Source organism: Pipistrellus kuhlii, unplaced genomic scaffold (assembly GCF_014108245.1).
Source record: "Pipistrellus kuhlii isolate mPipKuh1 unplaced genomic scaffold, mPipKuh1.p scaffold_m20_p_6, whole genome shotgun sequence".
Classification (NCBI taxonomy): Eukaryota; Metazoa; Chordata; class Mammalia; order Chiroptera; family Vespertilionidae; genus Pipistrellus; species Pipistrellus kuhlii.
This window is the reverse complement of record NW_023425562.1, coordinates 22,546,999-22,564,053: the sequence shown is the minus strand read 5'-3', so window position 1 is coordinate 22,564,053 and position 17,055 is coordinate 22,546,999. Positions and strand designations below refer to the sequence as shown.

The window sequence follows — 17,055 nt, the reverse complement described above, 5'->3', positions numbered from 1 at the left end:
CTAATTCCTTATTACCAGGGTGGTGAAGTGGGGTGGGAGGGAACCGAGGTGGGAAGAGGGGACAGTGGGGTCGGGTAAAGAGCCAGGGTTCTACATTAAAAGGTGGCCATTTTATCAGTTGTCAAAAACAAGGGAGAACTAGGGGGGGCACAGTGAAGAAACTCAGAGTCAAATATGAAGGACTTACTAATTCTGAACATGAACTTTGGAGTCACCAGCACCGACTCTGCCATCAACCAAATCTTTGATCTTGAGTAATTCACTTAACTTCTGTGGGCTTCGATTTGCTCCTCTGGATGTGAGAACTAAATGAGCTAACGGATACACAGTGCTTAGCAGGGTGCCTGGCATGAGGTAAGCGCTGTGCTTATATTGGCAGTTCCTTGTGAACAAGAAAGAACAGCTGACAGAATTCAAGAAGTAAGCCCCGAGTATCTGTGAAGTCCAGTGATCAGCTGGTCTAAACATGCGAAGCCTGTCAGACTTCACTAAGCAGAACTAGCTCTTGCCTATTGGCCATTCCCTGGTCACAGCCCACGGGCAGCCTGCAGGAGGGGCCTGAGCAAATGCTCACGCACTCTGCCTGCAAGTGACAGAGAGCACCCTGTGCCCACGCCCTCTCATCCACATTCCTCTTCGTGTGTGGGAGCAAGCATGTTCTTGTGAGGGAAATTTAATGAATTTTGAGACTTTATTTTCTTGAATGAGGTTATGACAAGCTTAAGATTCCAATAAGAAGGCAGTTCAGTGTCAGGGCTCAAGACTTAAGACAGTCTGCTAGGAAATGGTATGCATGCTCACTTACTAGTAAGTCCAGGAGGTTAACTGAGTCCAGCCGAAGAACATAGGCCTGGAAGTATCTGACGGCAAATAAGATGTCAGGTAAAACCCAACTGGAGCTGTCCTCCTTTAAGCCATTGGTGGATAGAGTAGTTACTTTCCCACAATGATGTGTCTAAGTTTAAGAAAGGGGGGTTAAATGAATGAAAACCAATATCACATTGACTTTAAACCTCTCTTTAAAGTGGTTGATGAGTTCTGGAGAGGTGAGGTGGAAAGAGTAGGGATAGACAGGTGGTGAGAAATTGGAGTGGCAGAGTGGGGCAACATAGAGAAAGGAAGAGGCTCACACTGGGGCAAAGAAGAGATGTCAGTGGGACAGCAGGAAAGTGACAGAGAAAGAGCCTGGGCAAAGAGAGTCTGTGGGAAGAGGGGAAAAGGAAGCCTAGGGGGAGAGCAGAGAATGAAAACGTAAGCTTGGGGAGATGGAGACAGACACTGAGACTGAACTAAGGGTAAGTTCAGTCTTACCCTTAAAAGGGAAAGAGGGGAGGGATGAGGGCATTAGCATACCCTCTAGCAAGAGAGCAGGGCAGCTTTGTCCAGTAGAAATGTCTGCAGCTGTGGAAGTGCTGTCCGAAATGGTAGCCACTAGCCACACATGCCTGTTGAGCACTTTAAATGTAACCTGTCTGACTAGGGAACTTAATTTATCTTTTTTAAAAAAATTTAGTTTAAATATGGCTTGTGGTTATTGTTTGGGCTGTGCAGACCTAGAGAAAGAAAGAGACAGGAAGGAAAAGCATTCTGGCATCTCATGGTGGAGAGACAAGGCCTAGCAGCGCCATCCAGTGAAAATATAGGGGCCACTTATTTTATTTGCTACTAGAGGCCCGATGCATGAAATGGGTTCATCTGAATCCATTCTGGCTTTGTCCAGAAGTCTGTCTGGATGGTCGTTCAGCTGTTTAGCTGTTCGGTTGATTTGCATATTACACTTTTATTATTATAGATGTTCTAGCAGCAATGTTAAAAAAGAAATGGAGGAAATTAATTTCAATAACATTTCATTTAACCCAGTTTATCTAAACCACTATGATTCCAACATATAATAGATAGGAAAATCATTAATGAGATACTGTACATTTTGTTTTCACATACAAAGGTTCTGAGGTCTGGTGTGCCTTCATTGACAGCACGTCTCAGTCTGGACTAGCCGCATTTCCAATGTTCAATAGCCGCACATGGCTAGTGGCAAACTTAGTTATCTCTAGCTGAGCCGGCCCTAGAGAGCTGATCTGAAGTTAGAGGGAGCTCAAAAAAGACACTGATCTAGAATTAGAAGCTCTATAGAGCTGTCTGGTAGAACTTTCTGTGATAATGGAAATGTTCCCATATCTACCCTACCATTGGGTGGCAGCACTAGCCACATGTGCCTGGTGAGCTTAAAATGTGTCTAGTGCTAATGAGGACCTGAATTTTCAATTTAAATTCATTGTAAGTGACTTAAATGCAAGTAGCCCCATATGACCAGAGGCTGTCACATTGGACAGCACAGGCCCCTAGAGACACACCTAGACTGAGTAAGAGAACACAAAGGATACAGGTGGTTCATGTGGGAAACTGGACAGGAGTCTTATTTGGCCGAGTGACAGGATTCAAGATGGTAGTGAGATAAAGTGGGGGAGCAAGAAATACAGGAAGCATGCAGGAAAGAGCAGGCTCTTGGAGTGAGAACAGGATAGCTTGAGACAAGAACATAACCAGCATTGCTCAGCCTGGAGCAAGTGGGAAAAGACAGAACGTGAGAATAGGAGAGGGGTAGGCATCAGAGGGACAGAGGGAGGAGGTGATGAGCTGAGGGGGGCCCAGGGCCATGGAAGGAGAGCAGGCAGAACAAGTTAGAGGAGGGAGGGGGACATGGTGGGAACGCAACACAGGGAGGGGAGAGAAAAGAGGGACAGTTGTAGGAGACAAAGGAGGGAGGAGTGAGTGAGGAGGGTTGGACGAGAGCATTAGATGCCCCCCTTTATGTAGGTGTTTCCATGTCACTTAAAGAAAATGATCTTTTCTAAAGCCTCTCTAATTGGTGACTCCATCTTCACCAAGTAGTGAGGCTTTTATTTTTCTAAGGGAAAACAAAGAACCGTACTGTCCAATTCCACAAGCAGATCTTCCTCCATGCCCGTTAGCTATCGTCTTGGATTGTCTTGGATCTCTTTAGACCTGCAGTCCAGTTTGGTAGCCACTAGCCACATGTGGCTGTTGAACACTTAAAATGTGGCTAGTTCAAATTAAAACTAGTAATTACTTACTGATTATAACCAGTAATTACTTACCTGATTGGAATAAGGTCCAGCCGCTGAGCTCCCGTGTCATCGTCTTAGCGGGGTAAGAGAAGAGGATCGTGCCTTCTGGCCTGCAGTGAATCCTCTCTGCCTGAATCAAGCCTATTCATGTCCATCCCCTTCGAGAACACAAAGTCCTTGTGTGTGGGAGGAAAGCCCTCTTCCTTGCCCAGTGTACTTTCTTTTTCACTAGCATAGCATGGATGTGACTCTTCAGTAAAAGAAAATCAGTTGAGCCACCTGCTCCCTGCCTGTGCTTTTTCCAGCATGTGATCCGAGGGAACCGCCCGATCAAAACTGAGATGGCCCATCAATTGTATGTCCTACAAGTCCTGACCTTTAACCTTCTGGAAGAAAGGATGATGACCAAGATGGACCCCAATGACCAGGTAGGCGCTAAGTGGGGCAGAGCTTCCCTGGCTTACGCTGTGTGCTGTTTGATGTGCTGCACTCCACGCTCAGGCTGTGTACTGAGCGCCTGCTGTGTGCCAGGGACCTTGCTAAGATGTGTCTGCACAAACGGTTTGTCTGCTCTGAGAAATCCAGCTGTGTGCCTCCCCATGTCCTCTTCCTGCTGGTGACCCTCTGCACCAAGCCCACCTCTGTCCTGCTAAGGGAGAGGTGCTACCTCTTCAGAGATCCATCGGGGCCAGAGTTCTGCCCAAGCCCCATCACTCTTTCTTTCCCTTGCTTCCCTTGGTTAGCTGATTCACCTGCTGGCTGTCTGTTTCACTTCAGGCTCAGAGAGACATTATATTCGAATTGAGGAGGATTGCATTTGATGCAGAGTCTGACTCGAGCAATGTCCCTGGGAGTGGGACTGAAAAACGCAAAGCCATGTATACCAAGGACTACAAAATGCTGGGATTTACTGTAAGTTTCCCAAAGCACAGACCTTAGCAGGCCTTCTGCTCTGACAGGAAGTCAGAGGGCCCACCCAAGTGAGTCCTGGGCATCCCTGCTTCGTAACGGTGGCCTTGGACTAGATGACACTGAGAAGCTGGAGGGCCTTGATCCTCAGCTTGCTTATGCAGTGGCAGAATCACAGTTTATGTGCAGCATTTGGCCTGTGAAACAAAGGCATCTGTAGGCAGGGCCAGCCGGTCAGCCATATGGATGGAGCGGAGACCTCTAACCACAGCAGCGAGATTCTTTGAAAAGCAGGCGTGGGGTATTTTATGATAGGATCAGCTTTAGGATGGAGTTAATTCATTTAAATATTTATTATGCGCCTACTCAGTGCCCAGCAGTGTGCTATACGCTGGGGTTACAAGGTGAGTCAGCCCAGGAGTCAAGGGCTCGCAGTCTCATAGTAGCGACGGCTGAGGAAAGAGCTACAGTAGATGTAGGTCTGCAGTGCTGGCAGCATTCAGATGAGGGGCAAGGGCTTCCGCTCAGGTGACACTGCGCACAGAAAGACTGCCAAGTCTTACATCAGTTTCTTCTTCCTCCAGAACCATATCAACCCAGCAATGGACTTCACGCAGACTCCTCCTGGAATGCTGGCCTTGGACAACATGCTGTACTTGGCTAAAGTCCACCAGGACACCTATATCCGGGTAAAGGCTGGGGCAGCTTTCTCAGTCCTGGTACCTCATCTCTGGCCTCCCTCCCCCACCTCCCTAGTCCTCTCCTCCCTCACCTCCTTTTCCTCTCCTCCCCAGATCGTCCTGGAGAACAGCAGCCGCGAAGACAAACATGAATGCCCCTTTGGCCGCAGTGCGATTGAGCTTACCAAAATGCTCTGTGAAATCCTCCAGGTTGGGGAACTACGTAAGTCTGTACAGCAGCCCTGTAATTGGGGGCTGAGTGAGCTGTGATCAGCTTATCCTTGTTAATGGGAGTCTTGGGTATTGCTTTGTTCAAGCTGGCAGTTTGAACATGTTCAAGAGCTATGCCACCATCCACTCCCAGGTACAAGGACTGGCTGAGTGTCACAGGGCAGAGGCGGACCAAGAGCAAGTGCCCTGGAGAAGAAGGCTCGGGAATTGGGAAAGGCCCATCCTACACTCGTCACTTGCCGTGGTCCTCGTCTTGGTTTTGTTCTTCAGGACTTTGGTGCAGAGGAACCAAAGCTCCTGACATGAGCATCCAGCTCATCCCTTTCCTGCCTCTTTTCTCCCATAGCAAACGAAGGGCGCAATGACTATCACCCCATGTTCTTTACCCACGACCGAGCCTTTGAGGAGCTCTTCGGAATCTGCATCCAACTGCTGAACAAGACCTGGAAGGAGATGAGGGCAACAGCCGAGGACTTCAACAAGGTCAGTGTCGCAGAGCTCTGGGTCCCTGGGCTGAGACCATCACCTGTGACAGCTGACCAGAGTTGGAGAAATCCCTGAACTGGAAAACCAGCCTCGTCTGCAACAACACATTACAAGACTGAGGCATGGTCCCCTCTGGTTGTGCTTCCTCTGTCATCTTGAGCAGATGTCTTCCCCTTGGTGCCCTGGCCCCTCAGCTGCCCGTGGAGCAGTACTCACCCCTCCTGTCTTGCTTAGGAGCCAGGAGGATAAGCACAATAATAGCTGTGGTTTGCTGAGCACTTATGTGCAGGCACTATTGCTGTTTTGTGCATTGGAAGCATCAGGGAGAGGTGGATTGGCATAATATGCAGGTCATGGATACCTACTCAGAAGTCATTCCTCCGTGCTTTCTGAGTGACTGTCTCGGAGGAGCACACAGGGCCCTCAAAAGCTGGTACTCTCTAGACTTGAGTGTTTTGAAGCTGATCACCTCATTGTAAAAAGTTTGGGAAGTATAAAGAAGGAAGTGTTTGCTGTAATTTCACCACCCAGTGATGACCATTTTTTATGAGTTTCACTGTAGTCCTTTTTTCCTGTAGATTTTTCTTCCCTGATGGAGAGCTGACCGGATGTGCAGTGTGATACTCTGTTTTTCCTTTAACTGTTGTTCTAGGGGAAGTAACGCCTTTTTTTGAACGTACCACAGTGCACCAGGCACTGTGCCTCCATATAGCATCTCATAATCCTTCAGGCAGCACATATCAGAAGATATGTCTTTCTCTGTCCCTTTGAAGTGTAAGGAGAGTATGGTTAAGTAATTTATTCAAGGAACAGATGAAGGGACAGAGTTGAGATCTGAATCCATTCCTCTCAGACTCCAAAAACCTATGCTCATTCCACAAGGTTGACTAATCGAAATGTATGAGAAATAAGACATTTGTCACAATCAGTCATTTCTCCTAAATAACCACCCAAGGAGATGTTCTTAGTACGTCGGTGCTCTGTTCCCCAACACACATCTGTAGACCTGCTGTGCTCAAGGTCCAGGCTCGGGCCAACCCTTGGTGCCAGAGGCAGCTTGTCTGGGTGTCAGAGCAGGGGCGAGCTGGCTGCCTTCTTCCTTCCCCTGTAGGTTATGCAGGTTGTCCGAGAGCAGATCACTCGTGCTCTGCCCTCCAAACCCAACTCTTTGGATCAGTTCAAGAGCAAACTGCGCAGCCTGAGCTACTCTGAGATTCTGAGGCTGCGCCAGTCCGAAAGGATGAGCCAGGATGACTTCCAGTCGCCGCCAATTGTGTAAGTACCATCCTGTAGGGGGCCAGGTGGGGGAACCCAGCCCCACTCCGCCGTCCTTCCAAAGCTCGCTGTGACCTTCCTTTTTCCGGTACGTGGCCACCTCAGGGAGCTGAGGGAGAAGATCCAGCCCGAGATTCTTGAGCTGATCAAGCAGCAGCGTCTGAACCGGCTCTGTGAGGGCAGCAGCTTCCGGAAGATTGGGAATCGCCGAAGGCAAGGTGACAGGGGCCTGGGGCGCTGTGTGGTCCTTACTGCCCAGAGCCACTGCCCGGGGAGGGAGCCTGAAGGGAGCAGGCAGGGAACACAGCATCCTGTGTGTGCTCAGGCCTTCCCCACAACTGTCCTTGCTCACCTGTTTGGCTTCCCTTGTGTTCCAGAGCGTTTCTGGTACTGCCGCCTCGCACTGAACCACAAGGTCCTGCACTACGGTGACTTGGATGACAACCCTCAAGGGGAGGTGACATTTGAATCCCTGCAGGAGAAAAGTAGGTTCATTTCTCTATTGCTCTGACCTAGTAGCTGGACTCAATCTAGGAGAGTTCTAATCCTGGCTGTTTCAAGCTGACTATCTGGTCTTGGGCCACATGTCTCTCTCTGCTTATCTGTCAGAGGGCATGTCTGCCTCCCTCACAGGGCTGTTTGGAGAATTCAGTGAGATCACAGAGGGGAATGGGCTTTGCAGACTGTAAAGGGTGATACAAAACAAAGTTGAAAGGCGGTGGTTAAGAGCAGACTACTTGGATTCAAATCCTGGCTTTGCCACTAATTCTGATTCTGATTAATTCAAATCAATTTCGAGTTCATTCTCCTCTCTGCCTTTTTTTCTTCTGTCAGAATAATAACCATATCTCCCTCATAAGAGGATGGAATGCCTAGTCTATGTAAAGCAGTTAGAACCAGTAGCAGGTGAAACTGTTAGCTGCCGCCACTGCTGTTTGCTGTGGTGGTGGTGTCACCATCATTTCTGTGACATGACAGAGGCCCCATGCCTTGGGGAAACGATCCAAAAGCCCAGTCAGATTTGACACAGCCCTGCAGGCCATGGTTCATGGGCAGCGACCCCAGAGGGGGAACAATACCAGGCCACTCACCCTGAGCTGATACAGCTCTGTGAGTCTGGGGGAGGCTTTCCTTCGAGCACCGAAGCAAGGACCAACTTGCACCATGAAGCTCCCAGAAACTAATTCCCTCCATTGATCAGTTCCTGTTGCAGACATCAAGGCCATTGTCACTGGGAAAGATTGCCCCCACATGAAAGAGAAAAGCGCTCTGAAACAGAACAAGGTGAGTGGAGAGGCAGTCCCGAGTCTGAGCTGCTGTCACAGGGATTCCTGGTGCAGGCGGTGGTAGCGGTCTCTCAGGTGCATGCTCTCGCCCGCATTCTGTCTCTCTAATTCTGAATGTTTTATTAAGAATAATTTTGAACATACAGAAAAACAGATAGAACCCCCATATATGCATCACCCAGCCTCACAGTCATGGCAAAGTACTGTCTACTTTCCTCCCCTCTGTTACTTTGAAGAAAACCCCAAGTGTCACATCATTCTATCTGTCAGTATATAGAATGTATCCCTAGATTATGGGGCTCCTTTAACATAATCCCAATAGCATTATCACATTTAAAAAGAAATAAAAATTGTTGTTTAATGTCAACTCTTCTATTGATGTTTGGACTTCTATTAATTGTTTTATAAACATTTCTCTGTATAAATATGCAAATACGATACGTATAGACATACAAACATCTCATTTTGTTTGCTAAGTGAGAGGCCACACTTCATGATTAGTCTTTTAAGTTTTGTGGTTTTTTTAAATGTGAAACGCTTCACATATTTGCGTATCATTCTTGCACAGGGGCCATGCTAATCTCCCCTGTATCGTTCCAGTTTCGGTATATGTGCTGCTGAAGTGAGCGCCTTTTACATTTCTTAATTCATAAGCCCCCCTCCATCTTCCCATCTTTATTTCTCTTTGCACTTTATTAGTTGGAGGAACCAGGTTGCTTGTTTGGTAGTTTCCCAGAGTCTGAGATTTGCTGACTGTCTCCCCACGGTGCAGTTTAACTTGCTCCTCTGTCCCAGATCTGTACAGTGAGGGAGAGATGTAGAGGCTTGATCCACTTCAGGTGTGACCTTTTTTTTTTTTTTTTTTAATAAGACTATTTCCTAGAGGGTTTCATGTTCTATCAGAGACACATACCATGTGGCTGTCTCTCTTTTTGTGGTGTCAGTTCCCCAAATGCTCATGCCTCCTTCCGCTAGTAAATAGGCTTGATAGCTAGTGATATTCGAATGCAGCCCGCCCTTTTCATTTATTAGCTGAACTACTTCTCTAAAGAGATACTTGCTGTCACCTACAGTTGGTTTCCCAGTGGTACCGTTTATGTAAGAAAGGAGGATAAATGCTGAATTCTTTCCTATTGTGCACCTAGAGTTAGTTCCCTGATACCACCCAACAATGACCAATTATGTATAGGTGTCTTGTTTATTTTCCAGTATTATTATGAACTCAGGGTTTAAGCAAATTCTATTTTTTTTTAACTCATTAGTTATGTTGTTGATGCTAACATTTCTCCCATCTTTGGCCACAACTTGTTTTCATTGTTGTGGGTTTAAACTGTTAACACCTTTCAGTTTAATTACCAAGATACATATTTAAGGTAATACATAGTCATGGGCTCTGACATTTTGAAGCTTCTGAGTATTAAGTAATAACTTTCCTCCAATCTTTAAAGTATCACCTCATTGTAGGCATGACTTGGGTGGGGAGGATGAGTTCAGGTTGATCAGTCACCCTGGGGGCCCCATCTCCAGCCATTTGTGTGTTGGATGGCATCACATATGACTCAGCACATTTGGTGATGGTGCCAACTCACAAGGACTTTGGCCAAGATCTTGGTGTCCCAGGCCTTCCCCAGAACTGTCCTTGCTCACCTGTTTGTGCCACTAACTGAAACCTTTCTCCTTCAGGAGGTGTTGGAGTTGGCTTTCTCCATCCTCTATGACCCCGATGAGACCTTAAACTTCATTGCGCCTAATAAGTATGAGGTGAGTGGTATGGCGCTGCCTTGCACATCCCAGCCCTCTGCGATTCTTCAGCCAGAGGGGAGAAGCGGGCACAACAGGAATGTCCTGTCCCCCCTAAAGCAGTCGCCTGTCGTGAAGGCTGTTTGACACAGGGTCTGCCACCCGGGTTCCTTTTCCCCTGAGCTGGGCCCTCCAGGTCTCTCTTCAGTGGTAGCTGCAGGTTGTCATTAGCAAGACAGGGCCAACTAGGGCTAACTTATTTGCTGGGACTAGGAAAAGTTTCCTCTTTTCAGTTTCTAGGGAACCTAACACATGCCCCTCCTCAGGGCTCCTGGCCATATGCAGTGGGTCTGGCTTGGGCTTTGAAGCCAGGTGGTTCTGGTCCTGGTGACCCAGCTTGCAGTTTCAGTTGCAGCCCTGGAAGATACTAGATGTTACCTGAGTCACTGCGGTTGAGACCACACGGTCTGGTGAGCTCTGAGCCATCAGAGGAAGCTGAAGGCGGGAGGAGGATACCGTTAGGAGGGACCTGAGCTGCCAACAGAGCTTTATTGGGAGGAAGTGAACTAGCAGGTGGGGAGGGAGGCAGGGAGCAAAGGCATGGAGAAAGATGGAGCAGGAGGACTGGGAGGGCTGAGAACTCTCTGTCCCTCGCTGTGAGACCCTCCAGTGCCATTTCTCTAGTACTCAATTTCAACATTTATTGACTGGGGGGCGGGGAAAGTTGTTTTTGTTTACTTTTTAAAAAACAAAAGTGAGTCCCACAGTGGTTTCTTTTGTGTCCTGTTCTTGTCACCTAATTTGTAGTCTTCCCTCCCCATTACTAATTTCAAGGACATTTCCAGGTACTTGCTGCCCCAGTCTCAGGTCTGGTTTTGCTGTGTTCTCTAATTGTATTTCTTAAAGTCATATTTTATATTATCTTAGGGAGTTTAAATGTCAATCTCTCTAAAAACCAAAAGGTCAGGCCCCTGGTGCTTACCACAGGCTGTGTGCTTACACCGACTGTACAGAAATAGGAGGCAGAGTAAACCCACCCATATACACCTCAGCTCAGGCCCTCTGCCTGGTCTGATTGTGAATGGGGAGACATTGAAAAACAAACAAACAAAACGAAAGGTCTTTTGAGAGCGTGAGCAGCTCCCAATTTACCTTTGCTATTATCCTAAGTCAGTTTTGTCTATGCTTACTAGTTCAAAAGGAGACCAGAGTGAGTCCTAGGAAAAGGACCGTGGCAGGACTCCTGCTGTCCAGGGGCCACCTTCTGATGTTCTGCAACTTGCTCCCCCAGTACTGCATCTGGATTGATGGCCTCAGTGCCCTTCTGGGGAAGGACATGTCCAGCGAGCTGACCAAGAGTGACCTGGACACCCTGCTGAGCATGGAGATGAAGCTGCGGCTCCTGGACCTGGAGAACGTCCAGATCCCGGAAGCGCCCCCACCGGTGCCCAAGGAGCCCAGCAGCTACGACTTTGTGTATCACTATGGCTGAGCCCGAGCCAGCGGCGACGGCACCCAGGAAGGCATTTGGGACCCAGGAGAAACACTCACAGTCTGGTGCCTTGTCTTTTGCTTGTACAGAATCCATAGGGACTGTGGTGGCCAGTAAATGCCAACCATTCCACCAACCCACCTCTGACCACCCAGAGCTTCCTCTTGGTCCCCATCCACTCTGAGACATGAAGGCAGGTGCTCTGCCCTCCCATCACTGTGGAGCCTGGCTTTGGGCCATGAGGATCGAACAGCAAATGCCCTTGCCCTTCAGGCCAAGAAATTGCTTTCTGAGCTGGATAACAACAGCCACTCACCTTTTCTTCCTGAGCCTACTCTCCCGTGGTCAGCTGGCTCCCATGTGGGCAAGAGCTGGTCCAGGAAAGGCGGCTGCAGAGGACAGTGCTAGGCATGTTGGGAGCCCTGCAGAGACTGCCTTTGGGTGACCCTGTGCCTGTCTCAGATCTAAGTAGAGGCCTTGCCCTTGCTTTTGTCGTCTTTGTGAGGGCTCACTCCGGCCTCAGACAGGGCCACCATGCGGCTGGCTGCTGAGGCTCGACACTGACTCCTCCTCTCGGGATCTACCAGGCCTTTCTTGTTCACGTAATTAATTGTCTGGGCAGATGGAAATGCCTCCCTACCAGCTCACAATCTCCCATCCTGGCTAGTCAGAGACATCGAGGCTGAGTCCCACCCTGTTAGTCTCCAGGAACTCTGCAAGGAGCCTGCGGTGAGGTCACTAGAGTCCACTCCCCTCTCCATACTTACATCTTTCCCTTCCTCCGGGGAAGACCGCCCACCCAACCCGAAGCGCAGCCCTCCAGGAGGCTTTCCTTCGGCCTTCCAGACCTCGGCAAGTTGGGCTTCCCTTCCTGCCCATCTCAGTGCTGTGGTCCCTGCCATTGGCCATGACTTCAGGGAGCTAGCTGGAGGCCACCGCTGTGCCAGCGGCTTTCCCTGGTGCTGCCGCACGTGTAGACCACACGCACAGCCTCTCTCCTTGGACATACGTGAACAGTGGCATTCCGTTTTGGTAGCCTGGCACGGTAGGTACTACCCAATGAAGAGTGTACTATATATTTTCTTTACTATAGGCCATACTTATACAGACGTGTATATATATTTATATAAGATCTACCTATCCTAGGATGGAATGCTTGAGGGATTATAAAATTGGAAGAAAAAAAAAAAAAAAAGTAACACTTCCAGTTGTGAGCCAAGATTGTAACCTGAGAGCAGCCAGGAGCTTCCTGTCAGTAACATGTTTTCAATAAATACTCTTTCATGTACCGACTGTGGTTCCTACTTCCTACTAACAGCTCTTTCTCTGTTACTGGCTTCCTGCCCAAGGGAACTTTCACCTTGACAAGCCTTCATTCCATTCCATTGTGTCTGGGGGACTTGAGACAGTGCCAGCCGGAGTCCTCAGCCACCTTCCCAGGGCCCCTTTCTCTTCAGCCACCCTGCCCCCCCCCCCCCCCCCCGCCCTGCACACGGTACCTGCTGGGTAAAGATGCTCACAGATTGTCACACCAGGACACAGTGTTTTCTGCTTGGGCCTGCTGAGTACATCGGGGAAAGACACTGCACACCCCCGTGAACACGTCCTCCCTCCTCCTCCTGTGGCCGGGGACACAGCCAGGGAGCAGTTGGAGTGCTTGTACCTTACAGAGAAAACACGTTCCTCACCCGTGTGTCGCCACGCTTAGTGCCCAGCCTTCCAGGTGGCGCTTCAGGCTGTTGCTCCAAGCCTCAGCCTTGCTAGTAGGGAGGCTGGAAGGAGGGCCGTGATGAAAATAGATACTTTTGCCTCTGAGAGAGAAGGGGGCGAGGACAAGCTCACTCAAACCGCACAGAAATGCACGCAGTACAGGCCCGGAGGACCGAAGAAAGCCAAGACCGTGGGCAGCGATGAGTGCCATTGTAAGTGATTAAGCCCAGAGCGAACTAATGCCTGTGAAATGCCAGCTGCTGGTGGTGAGGGCAGCAGCGGTTTGCATAATAAACTGCTTACACTCTGGCCTTGAACCTTCTGTTCAGAGCAGCCAGGGAACCCAGCTGAGTCACTTGCAAGGATCCATGTTTGCAGCCAGACTTAGAGCCAGAGCCCAGGAGGGGATTGGAATCATAGGGGGACAAAATGCCCCAAAGTGGGCCTGTCTTCAATCCTACCCTGCTCTGTCCTAATAGATCTCTGTCTGCTCTGCTGGCTCTGCCCCTTCTAACCCATCCTGCGAGATGGTCTAAACTCTGCCGCTGGCGTTTTGGGGACCACTGCATCCTTGGCTACTTTCCCCACCAGGTTGTCCTCTGTCTCCCCTTCCTCAGCCTATTGAAATGGGGATCATTCTTGTAAAGTTTCGGGCACACAGAAAATGGTTCACAAACGTTTATTATTTACTACCTTCCATGGACCTTCTAAGCTCTAAAGTGTAGTGCCCTGACCTAGCACTCCCCAGCTGGCTTGTGCAACCAGAAGAAAAAGCCCGTGAGCGTTGTCTCTGCGGTTCCTTCCACGATCGCCCGGCACTGGTTTGGAATAAGGTAAACAGTTGGCTCAATGGAAGTCAATAGGTGACTTTCCTGGGTGCCCAGCTCTGCCGCAGACACGGAGGCTCCAGAGCGAGGCCCCGAGGGTCCCAGTACGAGGGGGTGCCGGGGGGCGCTGGGTTGCGGAAGGGGTGGCGGGGATGCTCCCCCGGGAGGGCAGGCGACGCTGGGCATCTGCGGACCGGAGAGCGAACCCAGCTCCCAGGCCCGCCCCGCCCCCGCGGCAGACGCCCCGCCCCCCAGTGGCTTCGGGCGGAAATGTTCCTCCGACCGCGCATCGCCGGCCTCGCACTTCCGGCAGGAGGATCGCGGCTGGGAGCGCCGGGCCGCGGTGAGTGGGCGCGCCGCCGGCCTCCGCGCGCTCCCGGGGCGGGAGGGGGAGCCGGGCCGGCGGGCTCTGCGGGGCGCGCCTGGGCGCCTGCCCCGCGCGGAGGGGCCCGGGCTGCGCGCGCCCTCGCGGGCCGCTCTGTGCGCGCTGCCCCGGCCTTTCCTGGGCCCCGCGGGGTGGCCTGGAGCCCGCGGGAAGCCGCCTGCAGCCCGCTGGGCGGGTGGGAGGCCGGCGGAACACTCGTGGGCAAACCGGGAACCGCCGGGGGGGTGGAGGTGTGTGCGGAGGAGGATGAGGAGGGCCCCGGGGGAGTCCGCGCAGAGGTGGGAACAGTGTTGCAGGCACAGGGAACAGCTGGCGCAAAGGGCGCGGGCTGACGTGTGTTACAGACACACCGCCGGGCCAGCGTGCTGGGCGCCCAGGTGGCAGCTGGAGAGGAAGGCTGCAGCCGTCTTCGGAAGCCAGATGGTGGGAGGCGTTTCTGGGGGCCTTCTGAGGAGTTGGGGTTCGCCCGAGGGCTGCTGGGCTGCTTCTGTGCCTTAGCCCTCTCTCCAGGCTGCGGGATGCGGGGGAGAGTGGTTGGGGAGAAAGACGGAGAAGGTGCAGGGTATGGAAACGGCTGCAGTCAGTAGTGAAAGGTGATCGTGGCTTAGGCTGCGATGGTGGAGTAGAGAGACGAGCGGAGGCGGGTGGAGACAGGACAGGATTGGAGAAGAGGGCAAGAGAGGTCAAGGATAGCTTCTGCCATTGATTTGGGGGTTGAGGCCTTAGTAATCAGATGTGATGCTGGCATTTACTAAGGATGTGGGGGGCATGGATCAAGGACTCGGCGGGGGACACTGAGGTGTAGGTGTCCTGAGTGGAGCCCACGTTAGATGTCCCAGCCCGGGGCTCGTAGGAAAGGTTGGGGCTGATGGGAGGAATTTAGAACTTGTTGGCCTGTCGATCCATGGCATGAGGTTATGCAAGATGAGAATTGAAGTGGAAAACAGAAGCCAGGTCCCCGGTATTAAAAGGTTGGGTTGACCAAGAAGGAGGCCAGAAAAGCAGAAGAAACTGTGCAGAGTGCAGTGTGATGTCCAAGCGGCTTTCCCAGGAGGAGGAAGTGGTCAGTTGTGTAAGATGCTGATGAGACTAGAGACTTGGCCCTTGAAGGGGGAAGTGGCTGCTGAGACTGTGGGGACAGGCCTGGCACGTTTCCCGGGACCAGGAGTGGGGTGGCCCCTACCGTGAGCCAGCACTTCGCGCTGTACCTGATGCCACTGACTCCCCTCCCAGGAGGCTCAGGACTTTATCCTCCTTTACAGTTGGGGAAACTGAGGTCCAGAAGTCAGGTGACTGGGGTCATGAAATAGGAAGGAGAGGAGCTAGGATTGGACCCAGGTCCTTCTCACTCCGGGCCCACACTTCGGACCCTGAGCTGCACTGCTCACGTTCTGGTTGGGAAGGTTAAGGGCAGCTGGGGGCTGTGGTGATACCCCAACTGACGTGGCAACTGCTCCAGGCTACGCTGCCCCCAGGAAAGAAAGGCAGAATATGCAATGCCTTTGGTGGGCGAGTGAGATTTGAAAAAGAGCGTCTGCTCCTTTAAGCCTGGTTTCCCTTATCAAATAATGAGGGTGGGGACCTTATCAGTCACAGATTCCTTGGTCTGCAGCTGTGCTCAATAAATGCACTTTGAGTAAGTGGTCAGAAGATCTCCAAGGGCCCTACTAGCTGAGGTCTGTTGTGTGTGGGGTTAGGTGACCTTCTGGAAAGTGGTCAGAGGAGTGATGTTAACTTTGGGACAGTGCTCCCTGCGAGCTGGGGTAGTCGTGGGGACTTCCTGGCGGTGGGGACCTCACCGGCTCTTTGGAGGAAAGAGGGAGGGTGGAGGGTGTCACAGTGTTGGAGCAGGAACTGCAGCAAAGGCAGGAGGTAGGAGAAGCTGATTCACAGAAGGATATACACTGCCCTGTCTTGGAAGCCGTGGATAGGACCACGGGGAGGGAGGGCTGGAAGAAAGACCTCTCAGTGCCGGCCTGCCTGTAGTCACCTGTGGTGTAGGCAGTGCTTCTCAACCCGGGAGACCTTCATCAATGTCTGGACACACTCTTGTTTTCATTACTTGGGCTGAGGGGCATCTGGTGGTTAGGGACCAGATGCTGCTGAATGTCCTGCAGTGCACAGGACAGGCCTCTGAGTGTCCATCATGCCAAGTGGAGAAGCCCTGGTCTAGAGGAAGGAGTGGGAGCCTTGAGACCTGTTGAACCCCACTGCCTAGCTGCGCTAGCAGAATTCTGACTGTGGGCGGGGCAGGGAGAAAAAGAGAGAGAACTGTATAGGAGACTAATGCATCGGGTGGGGGAAAGGGAATGGTGGCTGGGTGGTAGTGGTGGAGGTCAGGAAATGTGACCACCATTTTTAAGATGGATCTGACAGTACTTGATTGAATGTAGGCTGAGGGGAAAAAAGGAATCAAGGCTGAGAACAAGGTTTCTGGCCTGAGCAACTAGCAATTAGTGACTGGTGGTGCCACTGGCTGAGGTGGGAGAGGAGCAGGTTTTGCCGGAGGGCGGAGGACTCCTGGAGAGCAGGAGTCCACTCTGGACAGGCTGGGCGGGAGGCACCTGATGTTAGACGTCCAAGCCAAGAGGACAAGGAGGCAGTGGGATATCCTGTGTTTGCTGGGGAGCGGGGTGGGGGTGGGGGAGGGAAGGAGGGAGAGATTGGGTCATGTCGGCTTACAGAGACCTTTCAAGGAATGGGCCCACGTTAGGCAAAATAGCACAGTGGCTCTCAGCCTCCTGGATGCTACGCCCTTTTTTAATGATAAATATTTTGGTGATAACTCCCCCCCCCCTTATTATCTTAAAATGAAACTTATGGTTCAAAAAACTGCCAACACGTGTTTTGTGTTGGTTTTTGTTTTTGTGTTTGTTTTAATTGGCAATGTCCCACCCATAATGTAAAAGAAACCAAAGGAAAGCAGTTGGTAATAATGTTTCAAT

General features: G+C 51.0%; 2 protein-coding genes and 2 non-coding genes across 10 annotated transcripts in view; 3 read left to right on the top strand and 1 right to left on the bottom strand.

Annotated features, from left to right (window-relative positions):
* Window positions 1-12,477, top strand: part of ELMO2 (engulfment and cell motility 2) — a 35,969-nt gene extending 23,492 nt beyond the window's left edge. For 6 of the 7 annotated variants that reach the window (XM_045574750.1, XM_045574749.1, XM_036417704.2 and 3 more), the window contains 11 exons: window positions 3,395-3,517; window positions 3,867-4,001; window positions 4,583-4,687; window positions 4,793-4,901; window positions 5,256-5,392; window positions 6,507-6,670; window positions 6,776-6,888; window positions 7,048-7,155; window positions 7,872-7,954; window positions 9,640-9,717; window positions 10,988-12,477. In XM_045574750.1, the coding sequence (XP_045430706.1) occupies window positions 3,395-3,517; window positions 3,867-4,001; window positions 4,583-4,687; window positions 4,793-4,901; window positions 5,256-5,392; window positions 6,507-6,670; window positions 6,776-6,888; window positions 7,048-7,155; window positions 7,872-7,954; window positions 9,640-9,717; window positions 10,988-11,188 (1,356 nt within the window). In that variant the 3' untranslated portion in view covers window positions 11,189-12,477. The remainder of the gene's footprint in view (window positions 1-3,394; window positions 3,518-3,866; window positions 4,002-4,582; window positions 4,688-4,792; window positions 4,902-5,255; window positions 5,393-6,506; window positions 6,671-6,775; window positions 6,889-7,047; window positions 7,156-7,871; window positions 7,955-9,639; window positions 9,718-10,987) is intronic. The other variant, XM_045574751.1, reaches the window with a different exon arrangement.
* LOC118708617 lies at window positions 8,480-8,586 on the bottom strand. Its single transcript, XR_004984670.1, has one exon. It is a non-coding gene; the product is annotated as a U6 spliceosomal RNA (small nuclear RNA).
* Window positions 10,662-10,791, top strand: LOC118708558. The gene has a single exon (XR_004984632.1). It is a non-coding gene; the product is annotated as a small nucleolar RNA SNORA51 (small nucleolar RNA).
* Window positions 12,478-13,920: 1,443 nt separating the features above from the next.
* Window positions 13,921-17,055, top strand: part of SLC35C2 (solute carrier family 35 member C2) — a 29,050-nt gene continuing 25,915 nt past the window's right edge. Inside the window, exon 1 of the mRNA XM_036417716.2 lies at window positions 13,921-14,068. The gene's annotated coding sequence lies outside the window, so the exon portion shown is untranslated. The remainder of the gene's footprint in view (window positions 14,069-17,055) is intronic.